This window comes from Macrobrachium nipponense, chromosome 29, assembly GCF_015104395.2.
Source record: "Macrobrachium nipponense isolate FS-2020 chromosome 29, ASM1510439v2, whole genome shotgun sequence".
Classification (NCBI taxonomy): domain Eukaryota; kingdom Metazoa; phylum Arthropoda; class Malacostraca; order Decapoda; family Palaemonidae; genus Macrobrachium; species Macrobrachium nipponense.
In genome coordinates, this window is record NC_061092.1 from 8897040 (window position 1) to 8920564 (window position 23525).

Genomic DNA, 23525 nt, shown 5'->3' on the forward strand with positions numbered 1-23525 from the left:
ATATGATTGGGCAGAGGTAAATAGGTATGGTATTTAACTCTGATAAATTTGAATCAATAAATTATGGAGACAGAGAAAGAAAGCTATATGCATATAAGGCACCTAATAATGAGACCATCACAAATAAGGAAGCAGTTAAAGACCTTGGTGTGATGATGAATAGGAACATGTTATGCAATGATCAAATAGCAACTCTGTTGGCAAAATGTAAAGAAAGCAAAAATGGGAATGTTGTTACGGCACTTCAAAACAAGAAAAGCTGAACACATGATTATGCTTTATAAAACATATGTTCGTAGTCCACTTGAATATTGCAATATGATATGGTACCCACACTATCAAAAGGATATTGCACAAATAGAGAGTGTACAAAGGTCCTTTACAGCTAGAATAGAAGAAGTTAAGGGACCTAGACTACTGGGAAAGACTACAATTCTTAAAATTATATAGTCTAGAAAGGGAGAAGAGAACGCTACATGATAATTCAGGCATGGAAACAGATAGAAGGAATAGCAGAAAATATCATGGAGCTAAAAATATCAGAAAGAGCAAGCAGAGGTAGATTAATAGTGCCCAAAACTATACCAGAAAAATAAGGCAAGCACACAGGACATTAATCCACTACGCACCAGCATCGATAATGCAGCGTCTATTCAATGCGTTGCCAGCTCATCTGAGGAATATATCAGGAGTGAGCGTAGATGTGTTTAAGAATAAGCTCGACAAATATCTAAGCTGCATCCCAGACCATCCAAGATTGGAAGATGCAAAATATACCGGAAAGAGTACTAGCAACTCTCTGGTAGACATTAGAGGTGCCTCACACTGAGGGACCTGGGGCACCCGAACAAGATGTAAGGTCTGTAAGGTCTGTAAGGTCTCTCTCTCTCTCTCTCTCCCTTTTACCCTCTCCCTTTTACCTAGAGGATTTTCTCTCTTTCTCTTAACCAGTGTCCAGAGCTCTCTCTCTCTCTCTCTCAGCTAGTAACTCGAGGCTAATGCGTAGCACATATCATCAGAGCGTGTATGAATCGAGCAGTCAGTGGATGGAATCAGGAAGTCCAAGGCGTAGTAGAAAGCAACCAGGTGTAAAGCAATAGGTCTCTATGGATACCGTTGTAGGTCTAGAAAACGTTTGTGTGGAACCGGTATTCAATTAAATACGGAATTACGTTCCCTGAAGACAGTAGGTCATCGGCTGATTACTCCACAAGGTAGCGTCAATCCCGTTGATTCCGGAATTCGAGTCTGGAGGATTCTCCAGGGTAGGAGTTCAGAGCCGTCTGTAGGTTTCTTCGTCACGTCCTAGCAACCTAGTCGTTTTTGCATCATCCGTAATTCGTTTTTTTTTTTTCGTATTGTTTAAAGCCCCCCGCTTTTTTTTTCCTATATGTTGGAGATACGTCTCGTCCGGTATTTTATTTTTCTTTTCACCTCTCCATTTTTCTCATACTGCATCTTATTTCCTTTCTTTTCCCCTACAAGTTACTGGTGTCAAGAGTATGATTTTCACCCCGTTTCTTTGAGAGTTCCCCCCCCCCCTCTCTCTCTCTCTCTCTCTCTCTCTCTCTCTCTCTCTCTCTCTCACACACACACACACACACACACGAGCACAGCCTTAAACAACCGAAAACCTATCGCCCCATATCTCTGTGCCTTCAGGATTCAGAAAATGTTATTGCTATTTTGGCAACAGTATGCCATCTGTTTGTTTATTGATAATTGGTAATAGATTCCTTCGGCTTTTTATTCGCTGTTTAAATTCTCTTTCTCCACCTCGAGTGTCTGCTGAGAAACGAAGGGAAACAATTGAAAGGCGTCTGAGAGATTGAGAGCTTACCAAACTCTCTCGTTCGGGTGCAGGGTAGAGAGAGAGAGAGAGAGAGAGAGAGAGAGAGAGAGAGAGAGAGAGAGAGAGGGTGGTAGGAGGGGGAAATTTAAAAGCTCCTGAGAAATGACGAGAGAGAGGGAGAGGAAAATAGCGTCCGTTTTCCGAGATAAATGCCGAGAGAGAGAGAGAGAGAGAGAGAAAGAGAGAGAGAGAGAGAGAGACTGACTAAATCTTCAAAAGAAATTCTTCCCAGACGGGAAATGACGCTGGGACATTTTTAACTAGAGGGTATGAAGGAGGCAAAATCTGGATGGATATTCCCTCTCAAGTTATTAAAAAAAAAAAAATCTGAAGATTAATCCTGACAGATAAAAATAAAAAAAGTAATGGGAAATATAAAAGTCAGGTAGAAGTAAAGAGGGTTGGCGTTGACACCATTGGTGGATTGGAGGCAAGTAGTGTAGTATTAAAAACAAAACAACAACAACAATAATGATAATAATAAAATAATAATAATAATAATAATAATAATTAGTGATGTTTCATACATTAGTTACGATCTTCTCTCTCTCTCTCTCTCTCTCTCTCTCTCTCTCTCTTCTTCTTCTTCTTCTTCTTCTTCTTCTTCTTCTTCCTGAAGAGAGAGAGACCGTTCGTGGACAAGAACAACTTAATTCACAGTTTACCATCGCACTGGGGAGCCAATCTTGTTTTTCTTATCTGATTCTATTTATTTATTTTCATCTGTGAGTCAAAGCAATTTAATGTATGCTTTCAATTCTTAAGATGTCAGTTCTTTAGGTAATTTTACGTCTTCGCGGTTAGATACGCGGAACAAGCGTCAAGAAGCTGTTTTCACCCTTTTCTGGCCTAGTATTGGAATATGTGGCACCACGTCTGCCGAATCCACACGATATCTCAGCGTAGGTCACGATTTTATCAATCAAATCTGGGAAAAGTGGCAACGTCTAGAACGCACTACTACGTGTTGGTAGTCATTTCGTTTTGACCGTAGGTCGGCAGAGGCACAATGAATTGTCCTGGAAAAGATTTTTTTTTGAGGGTGGAGGGTTTGGGGGGTCAGACAGAGACGGACAATCCCTTGTGACTAAGCAGGTCGCATGATTGCAGTCTGCAACGTTGAAATTGACAGGACTATATATGACAGATATTGACAGACAGGACCGATTCGAGTCATCTTCCTTATACAAAAGTAATACCCGTAAGAAAAGTTCCCAGTTGAATTAAAACCCGCGCTGCTCTCTCTCTCTCTCTCTCTCTCTCTCTCTCTCTCTCTCTCTCTCTCTCTCTCTCTACAATAATCTGGTTGCCATAGCAACATCACTCCCGCCAGTCATTTCCTGGTCATCCTACTCTCTCTCTCTCTCTCTCTCTCAACCCATATTTATTAGATAAGTTCCTTGGAAATTTTGTAAATATACTTATAAAAAGATGTCGTGCGCCTCTCTTATATAAATATAGATTTACTTCAATATCGTTGCTGTTGCTATTATTGATTGTCTCTGTACTGGCATAACCTTCGTGCCCTGAAACTGATGAGTAACTTGGCCCCTATACTTTCAAACCAAAACAACTACGACGAACACGTAGTACGTTTTAGACGTTGCCACTTTTCTCATATTTGATTCATGAAACCTTCAACTTTACTTGGATTGCAAGTCAGGAAGACGTTTGGCAACGTATAGCTGATGACAGCCATGTTCGTAGTCACTCTGGTTTGGCGGTCAATTATTGGCAGGGTAAGCGGAATAATTATCTGTTACCATTCAATTCGCCCCCTTTTTTTCGTGATTGTGTGATTCAATAAATCTTGAGGAATGGGAGTATTGATAGTAATCATGAGTATATATAATGAGGTCATACTTTGAGTATACGGCATTTATTATTATTATTATTATTATTATTATTATTATTATTATTATTATTAAAAAAATCCTCATAGTAGCACGAGTCTTCAAATGGAGAAACAAATCCATAGTTATGTAAATGTATATATATTTAAATTTAAAACTTTATGGATAGCTTTCGGGAATCTGTTCGGTTCCCCTTATCAGTCAATTTGGGTACATTTACATAACTGTGGATTTGTTCCTCCATTATTATTATTATTATTATTATTATTATTATTATTATTATTATTATTATTATTATTATTATTATTATTATTATTATTATTCATGTGGTACTTGATTTTATGAAAACTGGTGTACGGCGCAGGACCCGACGGGCAAAAAATAAATAGATAGATAAATAAAAAATAAAAGATAAAAAAAATAGAAAAACTACGTACGGTCGCCTGTAAAATTGTTGCATATATTTTTTTCGGGTTCCGTCATTTCCATTTAGAGAGCTTGACGAGTCTCCATGAATCAGCAAATAGTGAGCGGGTGGGAATTGCAGCTCTTCACTGAAGGCCTCTGATGTTTTGTTTTGTTGGGGATTCGGTTCGCCTGAGAGGTGGAATCACTCGTCTCCTCATCTGCTGAACTTGGCTGGGCTGTTGGTGGGACATGGCCTTGCAAATCTTTTTTTTTTTTTTTTTTTTTTTTTTTTTCCTCAACATCTCACGTCTAATTCACAATGAAGAGGAAACAAAAACGCTCCTCTGATATTTGATGTAAAGGGCGTTACAGAATTCTGTGCAGGTTTCTTTTAAATAGTCAGTCAGTACTAGAATACTTGAATGACGTTTGAACGTTCTCTTGGACGTAGGACTTTGAATTAGTACTGACTTGTGTTGAAGGCACCTGGCGATTAAATAAACGCTTGAATTTTGTTGAATTCCTAACTGCAACATCCAGAAAATCAGAATAAACCTTAAATTTTTTTTGTGTGAAATTGAAAATGTATTTCGTCCCAGGTACAATTGCGTCTCATCCCATGGAATTCTTTATTCTAATGAATCGCATTCAAAGAATCTCCGTTTGCTCCTGTCCTTTATAGCCAGTAAAAATCCCCAATCGTCTTCAGAGGAACAGGGCCTGTATCTGACCCCTGAGTTCCCGCAAGTCACTGTCCTGTAGTCCTGTTTTTGGTCGCTGAAGTTCACGAATTTTTATTTGTACTTGATCAGATAAAAAAAAAATCATGGCGATTACTTCCGCATTTACAGCAATTAGCCACTTTGTTAGAATTTCTATTGTTGCGGTAACTATTTAACTGTAGCTTGTTATATTCGTTACAGTTATATTATAATGTTTTTGTTAATGTTGAATAGAGCATTCTCATCAAAAGGGATCTGCATGAAGAGCTTCCCATCTCCATCCTTGCATTCAGCGTAAGCCATCAAATACCTGTTGGCTGAAAGGGCGGAGGTTGCCACTCTCTCTCTCTCTCTCTCTCTCTCTCTCTCTCTCTCTCTCTCTCTCTCTCTCTCTCTCTCTCTCTCTCATGTTAGAACGGTGAACGGTGTTTGTTTAGTTGAGTGCTGAGGCGAACCTGTGAATTCGTGTCGTCAAAGTCTGAGCTTTTTAGGATTCGTTATGTAAACAAACAATGTTAGAGAAATGTTTAGCAGTTCTCTCTCTCTCTCTCTCTCTCTCTCTCTCTCTCTCTCTCTCTCTCTCTCTCTCTCCGAATCATCTGTCGGAAGGTAAAACAAAAAATTTATTTAAGAGAAAAAAAAAATCAGACTACTGACATGGGGTTGAAGAAGAGAAAATAGTAAAAGCTGTGAAAGACTGAAATTAACGTCATATTTATTCATTTGTTAATATTAAAAAAAAAATTGATATAGGCGTAAGTGTAAGCATATATTTGAAAATATAATTGCAACGAGAGCTTTCGAGAACCTGCTCGGTTGAGGAGTAAATCGAGCGGGTTCTCGAACTCTCCTTTTGTATATACCTTGAATATATATATGTACTAATCTTATCTTCAAATTTATATTCACACTCACAAGTGATTATTGAGATTTGCCTGATGTTATTGATTCATATCCTTCGTGTCTCTCTTCCTTCCAGACCCTCCTGCAGCCACACTCCGCAGCCCCCCTGCCGGAGTATAAGACGGCCAGCATCCAGAAGTCTCGCTTCATCCTGACCCACTACGGTACCTTGAAGACATGCTGGGACTTGGTTATCCTCATAGCCACCATCTACGTGGCCGTCATCGTTCCCTACAACGCCGCTTTCCTCGTCGGCCAGAACCAGCAGAAGAGGACCATCGTTCCGGACGTCATCGTGGAAGCCCTCTTCTTCATCGGTGAGAGAATGGGCTTCTTGTTTGTTGAATTTTAAGCCAGCAAAATGCCGGCACGGGCTCTTGCTCCAAGTGGAGCAGCCCGTAAACCCGTAAGGCCTCATCAGTCCTCGTTACCTGGGTGTTTACGGGGATGTCGTGGGTGAAGGAATCGATAGCAAAATGTTATTTACGAATTGCTGACTACTCTGACTGTCTCCTTTCATCATCTTTTGCCTTTTGTCCACTTCTTAGTGATTTATGGGGTTTTTTTTAACCTCTTTCACTGAATTATCTCCTTCGGCATTATATTGTTTGATTTTTATGTACTCTGTATTTTTTTATATTGTTCGATTTTTCTATTATGTCTAATTTTTCTTTAATTTCAAAAGAAAAAACCATTTGGTATAGCTGACTATACTACGTAGCCTCATTTCATCCTTTCTCATTAATTATTTTTCTACTCTGTTAAATCTTTCCATTTTTCCATTTCTTACTCCTGTTTTTTTTTCTATCGTCCACTAAATTATCTCTTATTACGCAGAGGAAAGAATGTCTAATGCAGCTTCATCTTGCAACGCGATGCGGGAATTGTGGGCTTATGAAACCCATCTTTCAGTACTTTTTATTCATACTCTTATTACTCTTAGTATTCTACATTTCCAGAAGTTCAAGAGTGTGCACCTTCGTGTTTGACACTCGACCAAGTAAACACTATATATATATATACTATATATATATATATATAGATATATATATATATATATATAGATATATATATATATATATTTATATTTATATTTGATGTACGGAAAACGCAAACAATCATGAAAAATTTTGAAACTTTTTTTTTCCTCTCTCCCTCTCTCACACACACACACACGCACGCACACGCACGCACACGCACACACACACACACACTTTCCAACAAGCCATTTAAGGTCACAGAATATTCAAACCCATCCCTTCAAAAAAATATTGAGGCCTTAATCCGGAATAATAATCCCGAGTTGATATCCGCTTCGATCCCCCGTTTCTCTCTCTCTCTCTCTCTCTCTAGAAAGAGTCCGGTATAAGAATGAATACAGGAAATAGAGGACCTTCAGTCTGCTGCTACCAGCCATTCAAATCTGGTTGGAGCCCTTTGGCTCTGATTATTAGTGGTTTAAAAGTCTAATGTAACATGTTGCTCAAATTTAGGGTTCTGTATTCCTCTACCGATAGACCCATCATATGTTGAAAGGCACCGAAGCCTTAACGAGATCTAGCGATTATGCCTCCGAAAATAATTATGAATTCGTGCCTTGCACTCCACTTCATGCAATGGATGTCTAACATCTTCAGCAATGCTGTACTGACTACTACTGCATCTCAGCTCTTGCAATCTACCCATTCGTCACATCAACCACATCACATTTTCTCGAAGTTACTTCATCTTACGTTTTGAATTTTTATTTATTTTATTTTTTTTGCCTCGGGTAATTTCCGAGTCTCGTTCAGTTGCGCAACCGTATGTCGCTGGAATATTTATTCACGTGGAGAAAAAAAAAAAGTCACATTTTGGAAAGGAAATAATGTAGGAAAGGAATATCCATTTTCCTCGAACAAACCAAAGCTGTCAGCAAATCCCGCTCCTTTGTATATCAACATATTTATTCATGTATCCAGCCCTTTTTTTCTGAATAGATACCTAAACGAGAAACTATTTTTCAAAAATGACGCCGGTAAAAAACCTCTCTCTCTCTCTCTCTCTCTCTCTCTCTCTCTCTCTCTCTCTCTCATCAGAGCACTCACAGTAGCCTTTTGTAAACAATATCTAAATTGTGCTTTTATTCATGCGAACACTATTACTTCGCTATTAAAGTCGTGTTAGCAATTTACTCAGCGTATGATTAAAAAAATCTATTTTGGTATAAATAGAATAACTGAATAAAAGCAAACATGTTGCAAAATAGGAAGTTATTCTGGCTAACGCGATGACTTCAAAAAAGACAAGTTGATAATAGACCCAAAATAAAAATAAAATAAATCTGGTGATATAAGAGCGATAACAAAAAAAATTACGTGTGCCTTTTAACTATTAAGGAAAATCATTCTACGATGTTTCGTGCGTTCCGTGCAAAACGTTAAGGTTTTATATGCTGGCTGGGGGTTTAATTGATATCGGTCGCCTAGCATATGGATACCTGAAAAAAAAAGCATTTTCAATTTATTCAGATCTTTGTCTTTATTTGAATTTTTTCAATTTTGTCCAGTATTAATTCATATTTGAATGACAATTGGAGACTTCGGAGCAATTGTTTGAGTGCAAAAGTAGCCTGGAGAGAGAGAGAGAGAGAGAGCGAGAGAGAGAGAGAGAGAGAGAGAGAGAGAGAGAGACTCATAATATTATATATATATATATATATATATATATATAGAGAGAGAGAGAGAGAGAGAGAAGAGAGAGAGAGAGAGAGAGAGAGAGAGAGAGAGAGAGAGAGAGAGAGCCCTTGTAACCGTGAAAGTATTATAAAATAAATAAATTCCCTTTGGTATGACTTGCGATCCGCGCGAATCCCCGTAATGCATTCCACAATTCTTTCAGCGTCGACTCCGGATAACAACTTATCCAATGTTAATGAGGTCTCGCATCGGGACAATCAGTAATTAACCGGTCGACCGTTAATTTGCGGATTTTCATCTCTGAGGAATGACTGACTGGCTGACGGGATGATTATGTCCTGGAGTTGATTGTTTGTGTGAACGGAATGACCTCATTCGACTGCCTCTCTCTTCTGCATTGATCTGACGTTTGTGCAATGTATGTTGCGCGGGATATTGTTTGCTTTCAGAATTCAAAACTTTATTTTGCTCATTTTGCAAACTTGGAGATGGAGAATAAGGACTCCGCTTTCTCAAGCTGAGTCTGTGTTTGGACAGCCTGAAGAAAACCGCGTTTTGTTCGAATGACTAACTTGGCATTGATCATGTACCTTTCTCTCTCTCTCTCTCTCTCTCTCTCTCTCTCTCTCTCTGTGTGTGTGTGTGTAGGCTGATTTCCATTCGGAGCTCTGTTGGGTTTATAGTCTGTTAATTCTGTACAAAAGGATTTCCAGCTTTAAAAAAAAAAAATTAGAATTCGAGATATCGCCAGCCTTCCATCGTTCGCTTTGTGGAAAACCCATCACCTGCTTTTGTGGTCGGTTTTTGCATCTAATGGAAGTCAGATGCAAGTTCTGTGGGTATTTGAGGGAGAACGTTTTGGCATCCGCTTCTGTCATTGGGTCCTCCAGTATTGTCTGCAATCTTGAGCGACTTTTGAAATGTCACAAAGACTACATGAAACCAGTTGCATTTTTAATTCAATTTCAGTCGCGTATGCGTTGATTAACTGAATAGCCATTGTTATTTTTTGGTTTCAATGCCAAATTTCTCAAAATGAAGTTTTATGGTTTCGTCGCATAGCAGATGGAATAAATACTTATTTATAAAAGTGTTCTAAAAATCAAAGTTCATGCAAAAGTCAGAAAAAAATATATTCCTCTGGTAAATATTTTAACAACCTACCTTCATCCAAAACCTCATGGAAATATCATGTAGTCTTTTGTGAAATATTCAGACAATTTAACTTCATACTAAACGCTGGAGAAGTATATTCTTTAGCACAGAATTCTAAAATTCAGAGAAATATATTATTTTCAGATGATGACTCTCTCTCTCTCCATTGAGGTGATAAAAGTAGACTAAACAGCTGTAGGGGAAACGCTACACTTGATGCTTAGTTGTTTAGCATTGCAGGTTACCTGAGAGAACGGAGTGTTCCAGAAGTTTTACGAGAACTGAAAGAAGTATGTTGTTAGCTTGCAATGATATATATATATATATATATATATATTATATATATATATATATATATATATATATATATATATATATATATATATATACCTATATATATATATATATATATATATATATATATATATATATATATTTTTTTTTATAGGCAGCATGAAGTTGCAAATCTATTTTGAAGCATTTTGGCCTTTAGCCAAACAACAGCGAGGTAGACCACCGTTTCGAAAAGCTCTTGTACTTGACCATGTCGACAGAAGATAAACGTTTATGTTATTGTCATATTAGTGGGATGTGGACAGACTGTGAATGCTTCGAAAAACGTTTGTATTTGACCGTGTCAACTGACGATAAACGTATCTATTACGACAGACTTTACATGTTTATATTGCAAGGCAGTGTGGATGGCTATAACCATTTATATGTCCGTTTTCTTGTTATAGGGTATATCAATGGACATCTAGATTAATTAGCTCTGTATTATTCGAATTTACTCTCTCAGATAGGTTTGCTGTATCAAAAGCATCTCTTCTCTCTCTCTCTCTCTCTCTCTCTCTCTCTCTCTCTACTCTTTCTCTCTCTCTCTCTCTCTTCAGAAAGCTCCAGTCGACTTGATGACATATTCACCCAATTATTTCAGCTCTCTCTCTCTCTCTCTCTCTCTCTCTCTCTCTCTCTCTCTCTCTCTCAAAAGCTCCTGTTAACTTGATGACATAATATTCACCCAATTATTTCAGGCGACTGAACATCATCCGTTAAGTGAATTTCCTGAAAGACTGACGCAGTAAACGCATTACAATTAGTTATTAACGCAAACGAGCTTCGCCATTAATGGAATCAATTCAAGGACGGCCTTCAAATTACCTCAGTTTTTCTCCCCCCTACTTAGCGATGTAGCTGAGTCTGGACTTCTCGGCCGAATCTATTCCCAGATTAGTTTGCGTCGTGTAAAATGTCATTTTTCTGATGTGAGTGAATGAAGTCTGGTCAGATCCAAGTAAGTGTAGTGAGGGACGGAAATCGGAGGGTAGAAGGGTAGAGGGAGGAAAGTCGTTGGGAGTAGGGAGGAAAGAAGGCCTGGGTAGGAAGCTGCAGACTCCAGAGCTACTCCTCGAAGGACGACGAAAAAGCCATCCGGGTGAAGGCCAAGCAGTTCTTAATACGGTCTCAGAGAGAGAGAGAGAGAGAGAGAGAGAGAGAGCTTCCTTGAACTAAAACTGTTGTGACCTGATCACCTGAGCGATGAATTTCTTACCTGTATTTGAGTTTCTTGATTAGTTGATCTTGTTCCATTCTCCCTGCATAAAGTTAAATTTGAGTTATCATAAGGGATTTAACAGTATACAAAGAAGCAGTGGTATCACGGACCTTCATAGAAAAATTTGTTCATTCATCATTATCATAATCATCATCATGCATTTCATTGTTTATTAATATTCATAAGTATCTAGTATTTACAAGCCTACCTAGAATTCATTCTCTGTAAAGCATATTCATAAAAAGATAATATTCTATTTCAGCTATTGCTAAATCCGTTAACTTACAACCATTCGAGGTGACGTAGTAAGACCTATACCTGAAAATAAACCTTCTTATTCTCAGCTGAATCCCTCGTATGGGTCGCTATTTTTAAGAGAATTACTTTCGAAAATAAGACTCAATTATATTGAGTACTTGGATGAGAAATCTCGTTTGGTTACAACCTCGCGTAAGGCAAAGATGTAGTGCTTGTAGGATTACGTAGATACCACAGAGGCTCAATAACCTATAAGCATAAATATTTGAATATTATTAGATATTGAGCATTCAACCTACTCTTAAGAAAATGCATGATCTAGAGTGGTAAGTCTGCTCGAATCTTGGAACCATTTAATAAATATCGGATATCATTTAATTTACTACTTGGCGTTACACAACGTGGTCTATTTTCAGAAAGGTTTTCGTCATATAATTTTTTTTTCTTGTGACTTGAGGATTTTATTCACTGAAAATTAACCTTGTAATGGGCTCACCCTGGCTGTGGTGTTATAGGTGTCTTAGCAGCTAATGCATGCAGGAAATGCATGCATGCATGAACCAGACACTTTGCAATGTTGATCACCTGGAACTCGAACAGGGGCGAAGGTGATTCGTGGAAAACACATCAACTGAATCCCAGCAACTGATCATATGAGTAAGTGAAAGAGCAAAGTGCATCCAAGCATTCCATTCAGTTTAATCACCTATTAATATATTATCTGTTAAGTTACTTGGATTAACTGCACAGCTGGCTAATAACTGGAAGGAGAAGGGGAAAAAAAATCACGTCCCAGAATTATGCTACCGCTTTGCAATGGCTGGTCGAGTTGCCATCTGGCTTCAAGTTGTAATTAAAGCGGAAGGTGAATAACTCTGCTTCTATGCATGTATGTATGTGTGTGTGTGTGTGTGTTTAGGGATGGGTGGTGGAAGGGTGGGAGTGGGGGGAGGGAAGGGAAGGGGGTTTGCAGAGACTCTCTTCACATTTAGTAATTGGCCCGAGTTGCAGTGTTCCATATCTCGGGACTTCCATCTCTGCGCCCAATCAACGCTTGTTGCAGGCACGTGAGCTGTGCAATACAGATGCAAATGTGCATTTGCGTGGCAGCTGTTGTGAGCCTCTCCCTCAAAAAAAAAAATGCTCTCCACGACCAGCTTTATGGAAAGTTAAAGGGACGATGCTCCCGTGGTGTGTGTGTGTGTGGTCGTCCTCCGGAATTGTTTATCGCAGATTTTCTTGGCTTTGTTTTGTGGTCGTTTTCCGGTCCATTCGGGTGTGGTGTTTTATTGTTACTCTTTCAGCTGATGTCTTCAGTGGACGCAGTATCCCTCTTGACAGCCCATCTAAAATAATGAATTGGCGGAAATTAGTGTTTTTTTATTTTATTTTTTTCACCTGTGAATTTAATTTCCCAAGTTGCAACTGTTTTAATCATAAAATTTTGTTAATTGAATCAATTCAGTCACCAATAGATTCGTTATAATTAATGTCACCGAAAAGTGATAGTAGACCTGAGCAATTTTTCCAAAGAAAAATTAATGCTCTTAAAAGATTACAAATTCCCGGGTGAGGGGGGGGGGGGGGGTGGGGGGGGGGGGGGGGGCGTTGTTTCTGCTTCCTTTCTTTCCTGCGTTTTTCACCTTACCTATGATGAGCAGAGCGAAGTTGCCTTACCACAAAAGAGAAGAGAGAGAGAGAGAGAGAGAGAGAGAGAGAGAGAGAGAGAGAGAGAGAGAGAGAGAATGAATGTAGTTACGTAGACGATACAAAGAAATCCTGTATCGCGTTCTTTCACTGGTGCATATTTTAGCACTATATGCCACATCAGATCTAAAAGTTGCATTTTATTGTGTCATGTTTTCGTTCAATTTTCTTCCCTTAATGAAAATGTATGGGCAATATAATTCTTTGTATCGGGGTTTCTTTTTTTTATTTCATCATTTCATCTCTTAATTGTGCCAAATTTAAAAAGTTATGGCTAACTTTTCTTTCCACTGAACCATTTTTATACCTTCATCCCCTTGGGCCATATCTTCATTAGATTTCGTCATTAGAGTACCCCTCTTCGCTCTCTCTCTCTCTCTCTCTCTCTCTCTCTCTCTCTCTCTCTCTCTCTCTCTCGGGGGCGGGCCAGTTGATGATGAGGAGACACGCTGAATACGCGAAACGTCCAAAATAATGAACTGCTCCTCGGGTGCTGTGATTTTGAAGGAGAAGAAAACGGAGGCTAAATTGAGAAAATATTCCCTTAGATTGCCAATTTATCCATTTTATCCCTATCCCTGTGATGCTGCTGTGACTCGGGTTTTGTGTTCGTGTACGTGTGTGTTTGTTATAATATACTTTTTTTTTCTTAAGTAGTCTCTTCTCGTTGTGTTCCCCATTACTTTGTGTTCACTCTTTCCTTGTTCCTTGGAAGTTTGAATTTCAAATCAATGGCCCTCTTTGGTGGGTTTGGTCCATGGGAATAGGGTTCATCTGAATAATAATAATAATAATAATAATAATAATAATAATAATAATAATAAATACTAAGAATAATAATAATAATAATAATGTATATAAGTCCTCTTTCTTCAAGGTATTTCGTGGTATTGTAACTACTGAGCTATAGGTATGATTATTCACTTAATTTCATATTGTTTCTGTCAACGCTCTCCTCTTATCCTGAGAATGTAATTATTTTTCAGGCGCTCTCTCTCTCTCTCTCTCTCTCTCTCTCACCCCCTGGTCCTCACGGCGCTATTATGTCGCTCTCTGCTCGCAATGATATAGTGTGAGTTCGATCCCCAGGTCTGTACAAGAAAGTGGCATGTTTGTTCCCTTAAACTTAAAACCCCATTATTTCTCCATGTAGAAGCACAGCATGAGAGAGAGTAAAGAGAGAGAGAGAGAGAGAGAGAGATACTAAAGAGAGAGGGAGAGGGAGGAACAATGGTAACTTCAAGGAGGAAATCCTCATGTCGGTTGTATTAATTAATTCACAAGATATTCAGGAATGTATAAGAGCTTGACATTTCTTTAAAATGAAAAAAGTAGGAAAAGTAAAAAAAAACACTTAATTTCTAAGAAAAAGTAATCACCTTTCTTTAAAAGAAAGCATAAAGAAAAAGTGAAAATACATGCTTCATTTCCAAGAAAAAGTAATTGCCTTTCTTTAAATAGAAACACAAAGAAAAAGTAAAAATAAAAAAAAGGAATGCTTCAAAAACACGCACTTTCTAAAAAAAAAGTATCCATTTCTAAGAAAAAGTACTTGCATTTCTTTAAATAAAAGCATAAAAAAGTAAAAATAAAGAAAAGGAACGCTTAAAAAAAGTACTTTCTAAAAAACGTATTCACTTCTAAGAAAAAGTACTTGCCTTTCTTTAAACAAAAGCAAAAAGAAAAGGTAAAAAAAGAAAAGAACACTTCAAAAAAGGTACTTTCTATAAAAAAACACTTCATTTCTAAGAAAAAGTACTTGCCTTTCTTTAAATAAAAGCAGAAAGAAAGGGTAAAAAAAAAAGAATACTTCCAAAAAACGTGCTTTCTAGAACACACACACACACACACACACATCACACACACACACACACACACACACACACACACACACTTCATTTTACAGATAAAGTACTCGCCTCATACATTGGCAAGCATTCTCCGGAGTCTTCCGAAACCCAAATAACCTTCCCAATTCTCTTTTTGTCCGCAGACATCCTCCTGAACTTCCGGACGACCTTCGTCAACAAGAAAGGGGAGGTGGTCCTCAGCCCCTGCAGGATAGCGACGCATTACGTCAAAGGCTGGTTCCTTCCCGACCTCGCTGCCGCGATGCCCTTCGATCTCCTGGTGGCTACTGACGTTTATAGCTCGGTGAATTCAACGTCTCTCTCTCTCTCTCTCTCTCTCTCTCTCTCTCTCTCTCTCTCTCTCTCTCTCAGAGGCTGCTGCTTCCCTGTAACCTTTTTATTTTTTTGTATGGCTCCTTTTCGATGGTTATTCTATACGTAACTCATTATATTTCTCTTCTTGAACATCATCACCTATATTTATTTATCACGTATCTGTTTTTGTCCATTCGTCGTCGTGTGATAAGTTTGCTGTCTCATAGGAGATTTATATTCTAAAATATTTTGTGTAATAATAATAATAATAATAATAATAATAATAATAATAATAATAATAATAATAATAATAAAATGTGGCGCCGTGGCAGAGTGGGTTAGGTCGTCAATGGACTGGTTAAGCAACATTGGGGCTGGTCAGTCGTTGGATGGGTGACCGCTCTCCTCGGCGTTGATTCCTTGGGAAAGGATCTTTACCATAATTTCCTCAGTCTACTCAGCTGTAAATGAGTACCTATCCCTGATGGGGTAGGGTCCAGCTATGGGGTAAATAGCAAAACTCAGCAATGATGTTAAGAAATGAAGGAATAAACGACAACGACGTAAATGGAACCTCTGGCAACAGAGGAGCTTCGTCAGGCAGCCAGGTATTCAACCCAATTGAAGGGGTTTAAGACGGTCAGGTACTTGGAGGTCGTCATCCAGCAACTAACCACCACAACGCCAGTAACCAACACATGAGATTGGAGCTACAGAAGCAAACCAAAGGAAGAAATGGACAAGAGAAGAAAATAAGGAAATATGGAGATGCTACATCAGAAGCAACCCGACGGAAAGAGGATATAGAAGAAGGTTGGTCAACATCTGGAATGAGAGAATCACACCCCCAAACAGAGCACAGGCTGACAGACCAAGTAAGGAACATAAAGAAAAAGAACTGGCTCTCTCCAACAGAAAGAGAAGAACTGGAAAGGGAAATGCCACACGACAACAAATTACACGAAGACGAACTGATGGACGATGCCACAGAAGACGACATGGATGATGAGGTATCAAACAACGACACACGAAGAAACACTGACGAAGTAACAGAGAGGACGGAATGGGTGAGAAAAGATTAGACAGTGGATGGAGCCAGATACAGAGAGAACAAAGATCCCCTCCATGAAAGCCTACAACACTAAGAAATTAAGGAGAAAACAAGTGAGGTCAATGAAATAATGGGCATAATACACACCACCAGTATCACAGAAACAAATAACTTGGCATATGCAGGAGCAAGATTAGTAGCAGAACTGATGGGGATTCCGAACACCAACACCACCAGCACAACCAACCCAACAGAAACCAAAACACGCAACCTCCTTGGAAAAGGCGCCGCCTGGAAAAGCAAATCATGGTGATGAGATCTGACTTGAGTAAACTGAAAGAGATGGCAGAAAAAAGGCTAAGAAGCAAGAAAACAAGGGAGGAACTCAACAAGAAATACAAAGTACAAGAGAGGGGAATAAACAAACACAATAGAAGATGTAAAAACAGAGGCTTAATGCTAAAGCACATAAGATCCAACGGTACATGAACAGGAATAAGGGATACCAACAGAACAAACTATTCGGAACCAACCAGAAAAGACTAAGAGGGGAAGACAACCACCAGAAATTCCTGAAGCCGAACCAAGTAAAAGACTCTGGGAAAAACATCTGGAGCAATCCGTTATCACACAACAAACATGCAACATGGCTCCAGGAAGTCAAGGAAGAAGAAACAGGGAGAATAAAACAAAGATTCACAGAGATCACGACAGACACAGTCAGACACCAACTAAGAAAATGCCAAACTGGAAAGCCCCAGGTCCCGATGAAATCCATGGATACTGGCTCAAAAACTTCAAGGCCCTACACCCACGAATAGAAGAACAACTCCAGCATTGTATCTCAAATCACCATGTACCCAATGGAATGACCACAGGAAGAACATCCTTAGTACAAAAAGACAAGAGTAGGGAAATATAGCCAGTAACTACAGGCCTATCACTGCCTACCAATAATGTGGAAGTTACTAACAGGTTATCATCAGTGAAAGGCTATACAACTACCCTAGAGGACAACACCATCCCCCACCAACAGAAAGGCTGCAGAAGGAAGTGTAGGGGCACAAAGACCAGCTCCTGATAGACAAAATGGTAATGAAGAACAGTAGGAGAAGGAAGCCAACCTAAGCATGGCATGGATAGACTATAAGAAAGCCTTCGACATGATACCACACACATGGCTAATAGAATACCTGAAAATATATGGGCAGAGGAAAACACCATCAGCTTCCTCACAAAATACAACGCGCAACTGGAATACAATACTTACAAGCTCTGGAATAAGACTAGCAGAGGTTAATATCAGGAGAGGAATCTTCCAGGGCGACTCACTGCCCCTCCCCACTACTCTTCGTAGTAGCCATAATTCCCATGACAAAAGTACTACAGAAGATGGATGCCGGGTACCAACTCAAGAAAAGAGGCAACAGAATTAACTTTCTGATGTTCATGGACGACATCAAGCTGTATGGTAAGAGCATCAAGGAAACTAATACACGGACAATACATGAGACAGACTAAAGAACTAGCCAGCGATGACACGTGGCAATGGCTACAGACCTTACCTTACAGACCTTACATCTTGTTCGGGTTGCCCCAGGTCCCTCAGTGTGAGGCACCTCTAATGTCTACCAGAGAGTTGCTAGTACATCTTCCGGTATATTTTGCATCTTCCAATCTTGGATGGTCTGGGATGCAGTTTAGATATTTGTCGAGCTTATTCTTAAACATCTACGCTCACTCCTGATATATTCCTCAGATGAGCTGGCAACGCATTGAATAGACGCTGCATTATCGATGCTGGTGCGTAGTGGATTAATGTCCTGTGTGCTTTCCTTATTTTTCCTGGTATAGTTTTGGGCACTATTAATCTACCTCTGCTTGCTCTTTCTGATATTTTTAGTTCCATGATATTTTCTGCTATTCCTTCTATCTGTTTCCATGCCTGAATTATCATGTAGCGTTCTCTTCTCCTTGTTTCTAGGGAACGATATAATTTTAAGAACTTGTAGTCTTTCCCAGTAGTCTAGGTCCTTAACTTCTTCTATTCTAGCTGTAAAGGACCTTTGTACACTCTCTATTTGTGCAATATCCTTTTGATAGTGTGGGTACCATATCATATTGCAATATTCAAGTGGACTACGAACATATGTTTTATAAAGCATAATCATGTGTTCAGCTTTTCTTGTTTTGAAGTGCCGTAACAACATTCCCATTTTTGCTTTACATTTTGCCAACAGAGTTGCTATTTGATCATTGCATAACATGTTCCTATTCATCATCACACCAAGGTCTTTAACTGCTTCCTTATTTGTGATGGTCTCATTATTAGGTCCCTTATATGCATATAGCTTTCTTTCTCTGTCTCCATAATTTATTGATTCAAATTTATCAGAGTTAAATACCATCCTATTTACCTCTGCCCAATCATATACTTTGTTAAGGTCTCTTTGTAGAGCGTTCCTATCTTCATCACAAGTAATTTCTCTACTTATTCTTGTGTCATCTGCGAAACTACTCACTACCGAATCCTTCACATTATTGTCTATGTCTTCAATCATAATAACAAACAGTATTGCAGCTAACACCGTACCTTGCGGCACACCGGATATTACCTTGGACTTCATCCGATTTCTCGTCGTTTGCAATAACTATCTGTTTTCTGTTGTGTAAAAATTCTTTTAACCATCTTCCTACTTTATCCACGATATTGTGTTTTCTAATTTTCTTCGCTAATAGATTATGGTCTACTTTATCAAAAGCTTTTGCAAAGTCTAAATAAACCACATCTGTTTCAGTTCCGCTTTTCATATTTTTGAATATGTTCTCACGGTGGACTAACAGTTGGGTTTGTGTACTTTTTCCGGGTACGAAACCATGTTGTCCTTTATTAAACAAATTATTTTTTATTAAATGTTTCATAATATTTTTCTTCATTACCCTTTCATACACTTTCATAATATGTGATGTTAGACTCACAGGCCTATTAATTACTTGCCTCTAGTCTTGATCCACTTTTGAAAGTAGGGGTAAATAATATGCTATTGTGCTCCTCATAAATCTTGCCTGTATCTACACTTTGTCTTAATAATATTGCAAGTGGCTTTGCGATAGAATGAACTACTTTCTTTAACAAAATAGCAGGAATTTCCATCAGGCCCTGCAGCAGCTCCATTTTTAATTTCATTAATAGCCTGCACAATATCAGCTTCATTAATATCTATGTCAGCTAAATATTCCACTATTTTCATCCCTTACTTCTATATCATTATCTTCATTATCTATTCTAGGGGTGAATTCTCTCTTATATCGTTCTGCCAGTATGTTGCAAATTTCCTTTTTTTTCATTCGTTAATCTCCCTTCAATCTCAGAGGGCCTATTTCTATTCTTCTTTTATTCATCTTCTTCGCATATGAGTATAATAGCTTGGGGTTGGGGTTTTGCTTGATATTTAATAGGGTTTTTTCTTCCAAGTCCCGTTTTTCATTTTCTTTTGATTGTATAATCTTTTGTTCTGCATTTCTATCTTACTTTTTAGTTCTATAAACTTTCCATGCATTTTTTTCTTTTGCAAGACCTTTTTTCCACTTTCTGATTTTCTGGAACAAGGATCCTTCTGTCTCTTGGTATGCATGAATGATGTTTACTTTTCTTCTTCGGTATATATTTTTCCACTATTTTCTCCAATATTTTATATAATATCTCCGTATTTACCCTTATGTCATCACTTACGAAAATGTTATCCCAATCTTTGTTTAATTCTTCATTAATTTCTGACCATTTTATATTTTTACTGTAGAAGTTGTATTTTCCATATCCTTCCCACTTTTTCATTTCTTGCTTATCTCTATTTTCACTTGCTTTGGAATGAACTGTTAATTCTATGACATTATGGTCTGAAATATTCGCATTATAAACTATTATTTCTTTAACATAATTCATCTCGTTCACAAATACTAGGTCTAAAGTATTTTCCTTTCTTGTTGGCAGGTGATTTATTTGTTGAATGTTGTATTCTAGTAGCATATCTAATAGCTTTTCAAATTGCCTCTTATCTTCTGCACTACTATTACTCTCTTTTTTATATGTATAAGTACAACCACAATCTCCTATTCGTTCTTCCATTCTACGAAGGAAAGTTGAAGTCACCAGATAGGAGAATAGTCCAGTCCTTGTGATTCTACATATATCATCCAATTTTGTTTTCAATTATTAAGTCAAACTCTTTAGTATTAGGAGGTCTATATATTACTATGTTCATCAATTTTTCAGATTCAAATTCTACCGCTATTAGTTCACACATTCTGAGTTACTATATTTCTCATATATTTTTCCTTGTTTTTTGTCTTTCCCATATATTGCGGTCACCCCCTTGATCTATTTTTTCTATCTGATCATAAAGTTTGGACCCTTTATTTGATCATCATTCCCAGTCTCTTGGGAATACCAGGTTTTCATTTATATTCATTATCTATTTTCTTTTCATTTTGGGTTAGTTCTTCTAAGTACTCTATTTTTCTTTTTGAGTTACTCGTAACTAAACCCTGCGCATTCTTTTTATCATTTTCTATGATGTTTGCGTGTTTTCTCCTTCATTTAATACTGGTAGTAATAAGGATTTTCCCATGTCTCTTTCCTGTTCTGGTATGTTGTTTCTTTTTTTCATTTCCAGAAATTCTGACATTAAAAAATCCAACTTTTCCATAATATTTGATCTTCCTTCATCATAATTATTCATTCTGTGTCTGAATCTGCAATTTTCTCCGTTTCTGCAATATCCTCTTGCATAATAAATACAGTTATTATCTCTTGAGTAGAATTTCGGAGCTGATGCTTTGAATTTTTTGCTGACACCTCTGCATATCTCATTGGTGGTTTGCTTTTCTCTTTTACCTGATATTCTTGATTTCTCTCTATTTATTTGTTTCTTTCTTATTTTGGATTTTATTACTTGGTTGGTTATTTATTTGATTATGATTCATGGCTACAGGGTGCATATATTTGCATTTTTGTCGAACTTACATCCTTTTCCTTCTTTTAGGTTTTTACATATTTTTGGATGCAGATCTCTGCAATCATCCCCATATCCATCTAAGTATGCACATTTACCATATATTTCATAGTTTTGACATATCTTAGATGTTTGTAGTCATCTTTCTCCAAATCTGCAATTCCCTCTTTTCAAAAGGTTGCAGATTTTGTCTTTCTTGTCTATTTTTTCCTCTTTCCCGTCATTGTATAGATCTGGGTAGAGCCTCTTCGGGATTTGCTTTTCTGTTGTCATATCGTAATTTATCTTTCTTCGTAGGTATGCTGCTTTATTGCCTCATATGTAGTATCAATGATTATATCTGGCATCCATACTTTTATCTTGTTCTTGTTCCTTTTCCTCATTTTTTTCTGTCATTTCATTTTTGTTTTTACTTCTCTTCCGTTTTTCCTCTTCTTCTTTTTTCTTCTTCTTCTTCTTCCTTCCTTCCTCTTCTTCATTCCTCAACTATTTGTACCATTCAATCTTGATTTAATAACATTGTCTATCCATGATAGACATGTTGAACAAAAAAGTTCTTGTATCTTTTCTCAAATCTTGTATTACCTCAGCACACTGTGGATGGGTCGGAATGTTGGCATGCAGCACATTTTCTGATTAGGTTTGTGGATTGACTATGCTATACCGAAACCTTACACAGTTTGCATGCTTTTGGCATTCTTTTTCCTAATGCATCAATTATGGATATTCACAAGATTCACCTTATTCATTTTCTTTGTCGGAATATGTTGTTGTTTATGTATATTTTCTTTATGAGTCTCTTGACCACTTGGGATTTTATTTGGAACTTTTTCAATTATTTTCAAGAGTTTTCATTAGATTTGTTCCAGTTTGAAGGATTATATCCTTCTAATATATCATGAATGCTTTTGTATCTTTTTGGTTAGGACTGTTGCTGATTTCATAGATGAGAAATGCCAGTTCCCTTCCTGCTACCTCATCGTATTGCGAATCTGCTAGACACGCCAAATTACGCCACCTCTTCCCGCAGTTGGAACTTACTGCCATCTTGTTCTGATTTATAGTATTACACTTGATAAACTAACTTAGAAGACGCTTTATCTACTATTTTCACACTAATCTTATCACCGATAGTTCACGAACACTTCTAGATATTTCTCAAATTCTAGTCGTATGTTAAACTTGTGATATCTGTTGATTAATCTGACTTCACGCGGGTACGACTCACCAAGCAAGATGGCTACTTACAGAGGGGAGAGCTAAAGAAGAATTTGAAGGAATGATAACAGCGGCACAAGATCAGGCCCTAAGAACCATATATGTTCAAAGAACGATAGACGGAAATAAAACATCTCTCCCATATGTAGGAAATGCAATACGAAAAATGAAACCATAAACCACATAGCAAGCGAATGTCCGGCACTTGCACAGAATCAGTACAAAACGAGGCATGATTCAGTGGCAAAGCCCACCAACTGGAGCCTGTGCAAGAAACATCAGCTACCTGGGACGATGGTATAAGAACAGATAGGGTCATACGTGCAAATAGACCAAGACGTGCCGTTGATTGACAAAATCAAGAAGAAAGTATCACTCATTGATGTCGCAATACCAGGGGACACCAGATTGAAGAGAAAGAGAGGGAAAAAATAGGATGGGATTAGTATCAAGATCTGAAAATGGAAATAAGAAGGATATGGGATATGCCAGTGGAAATCGTACCCCTAATCATAGGAACACTAGGCACGATCCCAAGATCCCTGAAAAGGAATCTAGAAAAACTAGTGGCTGAAGTAGCTCCAGACTCCCATGCAGAAGAGTGGTGATCCTAGAAACGGCGCACATAGTAAGAAAATGATGGACTCCTAAGGAGGCAGGATGCAACCCGGAACCCCACACTATAAATAACACCCAGTCGAATTGGAGGACTGTGATAGAGCAAAAAAAAAAATAATAATAATAATAATGATAATAATTAAAAATCCTCATAGTAGCACAAGTCTTCAAATGGAGAAACAAATCCACAGCTATGTAAATGTACATATATTTATTTTTAAATAATAATAATAATAATAATAATAATAATAATAATAATAATAATAATAATAATTATAATAATAATAATAATAATGCCACATGATTTGTTTTTGGCTCGACAAATAATATGTTAATCAAGTAAAAATCCCAGTGACTTGATTCTGTGGCA

General features: G+C 37.8%; 1 protein-coding gene across 4 annotated transcripts in view; it reads left to right on the forward strand.

The window, feature by feature from the left end:
* Window positions 1-23525, forward strand: part of LOC135206092 (potassium voltage-gated channel subfamily H member 8-like) — a 421415-nt gene that overhangs the window by 363775 nt on the left and 34115 nt on the right. For all 4 annotated transcript variants that reach the window (XM_064237316.1, XM_064237319.1, XM_064237318.1 and 1 more), the window contains exons 6-7: window positions 5815-6055; window positions 15085-15245. In XM_064237316.1, coding sequence (XP_064093386.1) covers window positions 5815-6055; window positions 15085-15245 — 402 coding nt within the window. The remainder of the gene's footprint in view (window positions 1-5814; window positions 6056-15084; window positions 15246-23525) is intronic.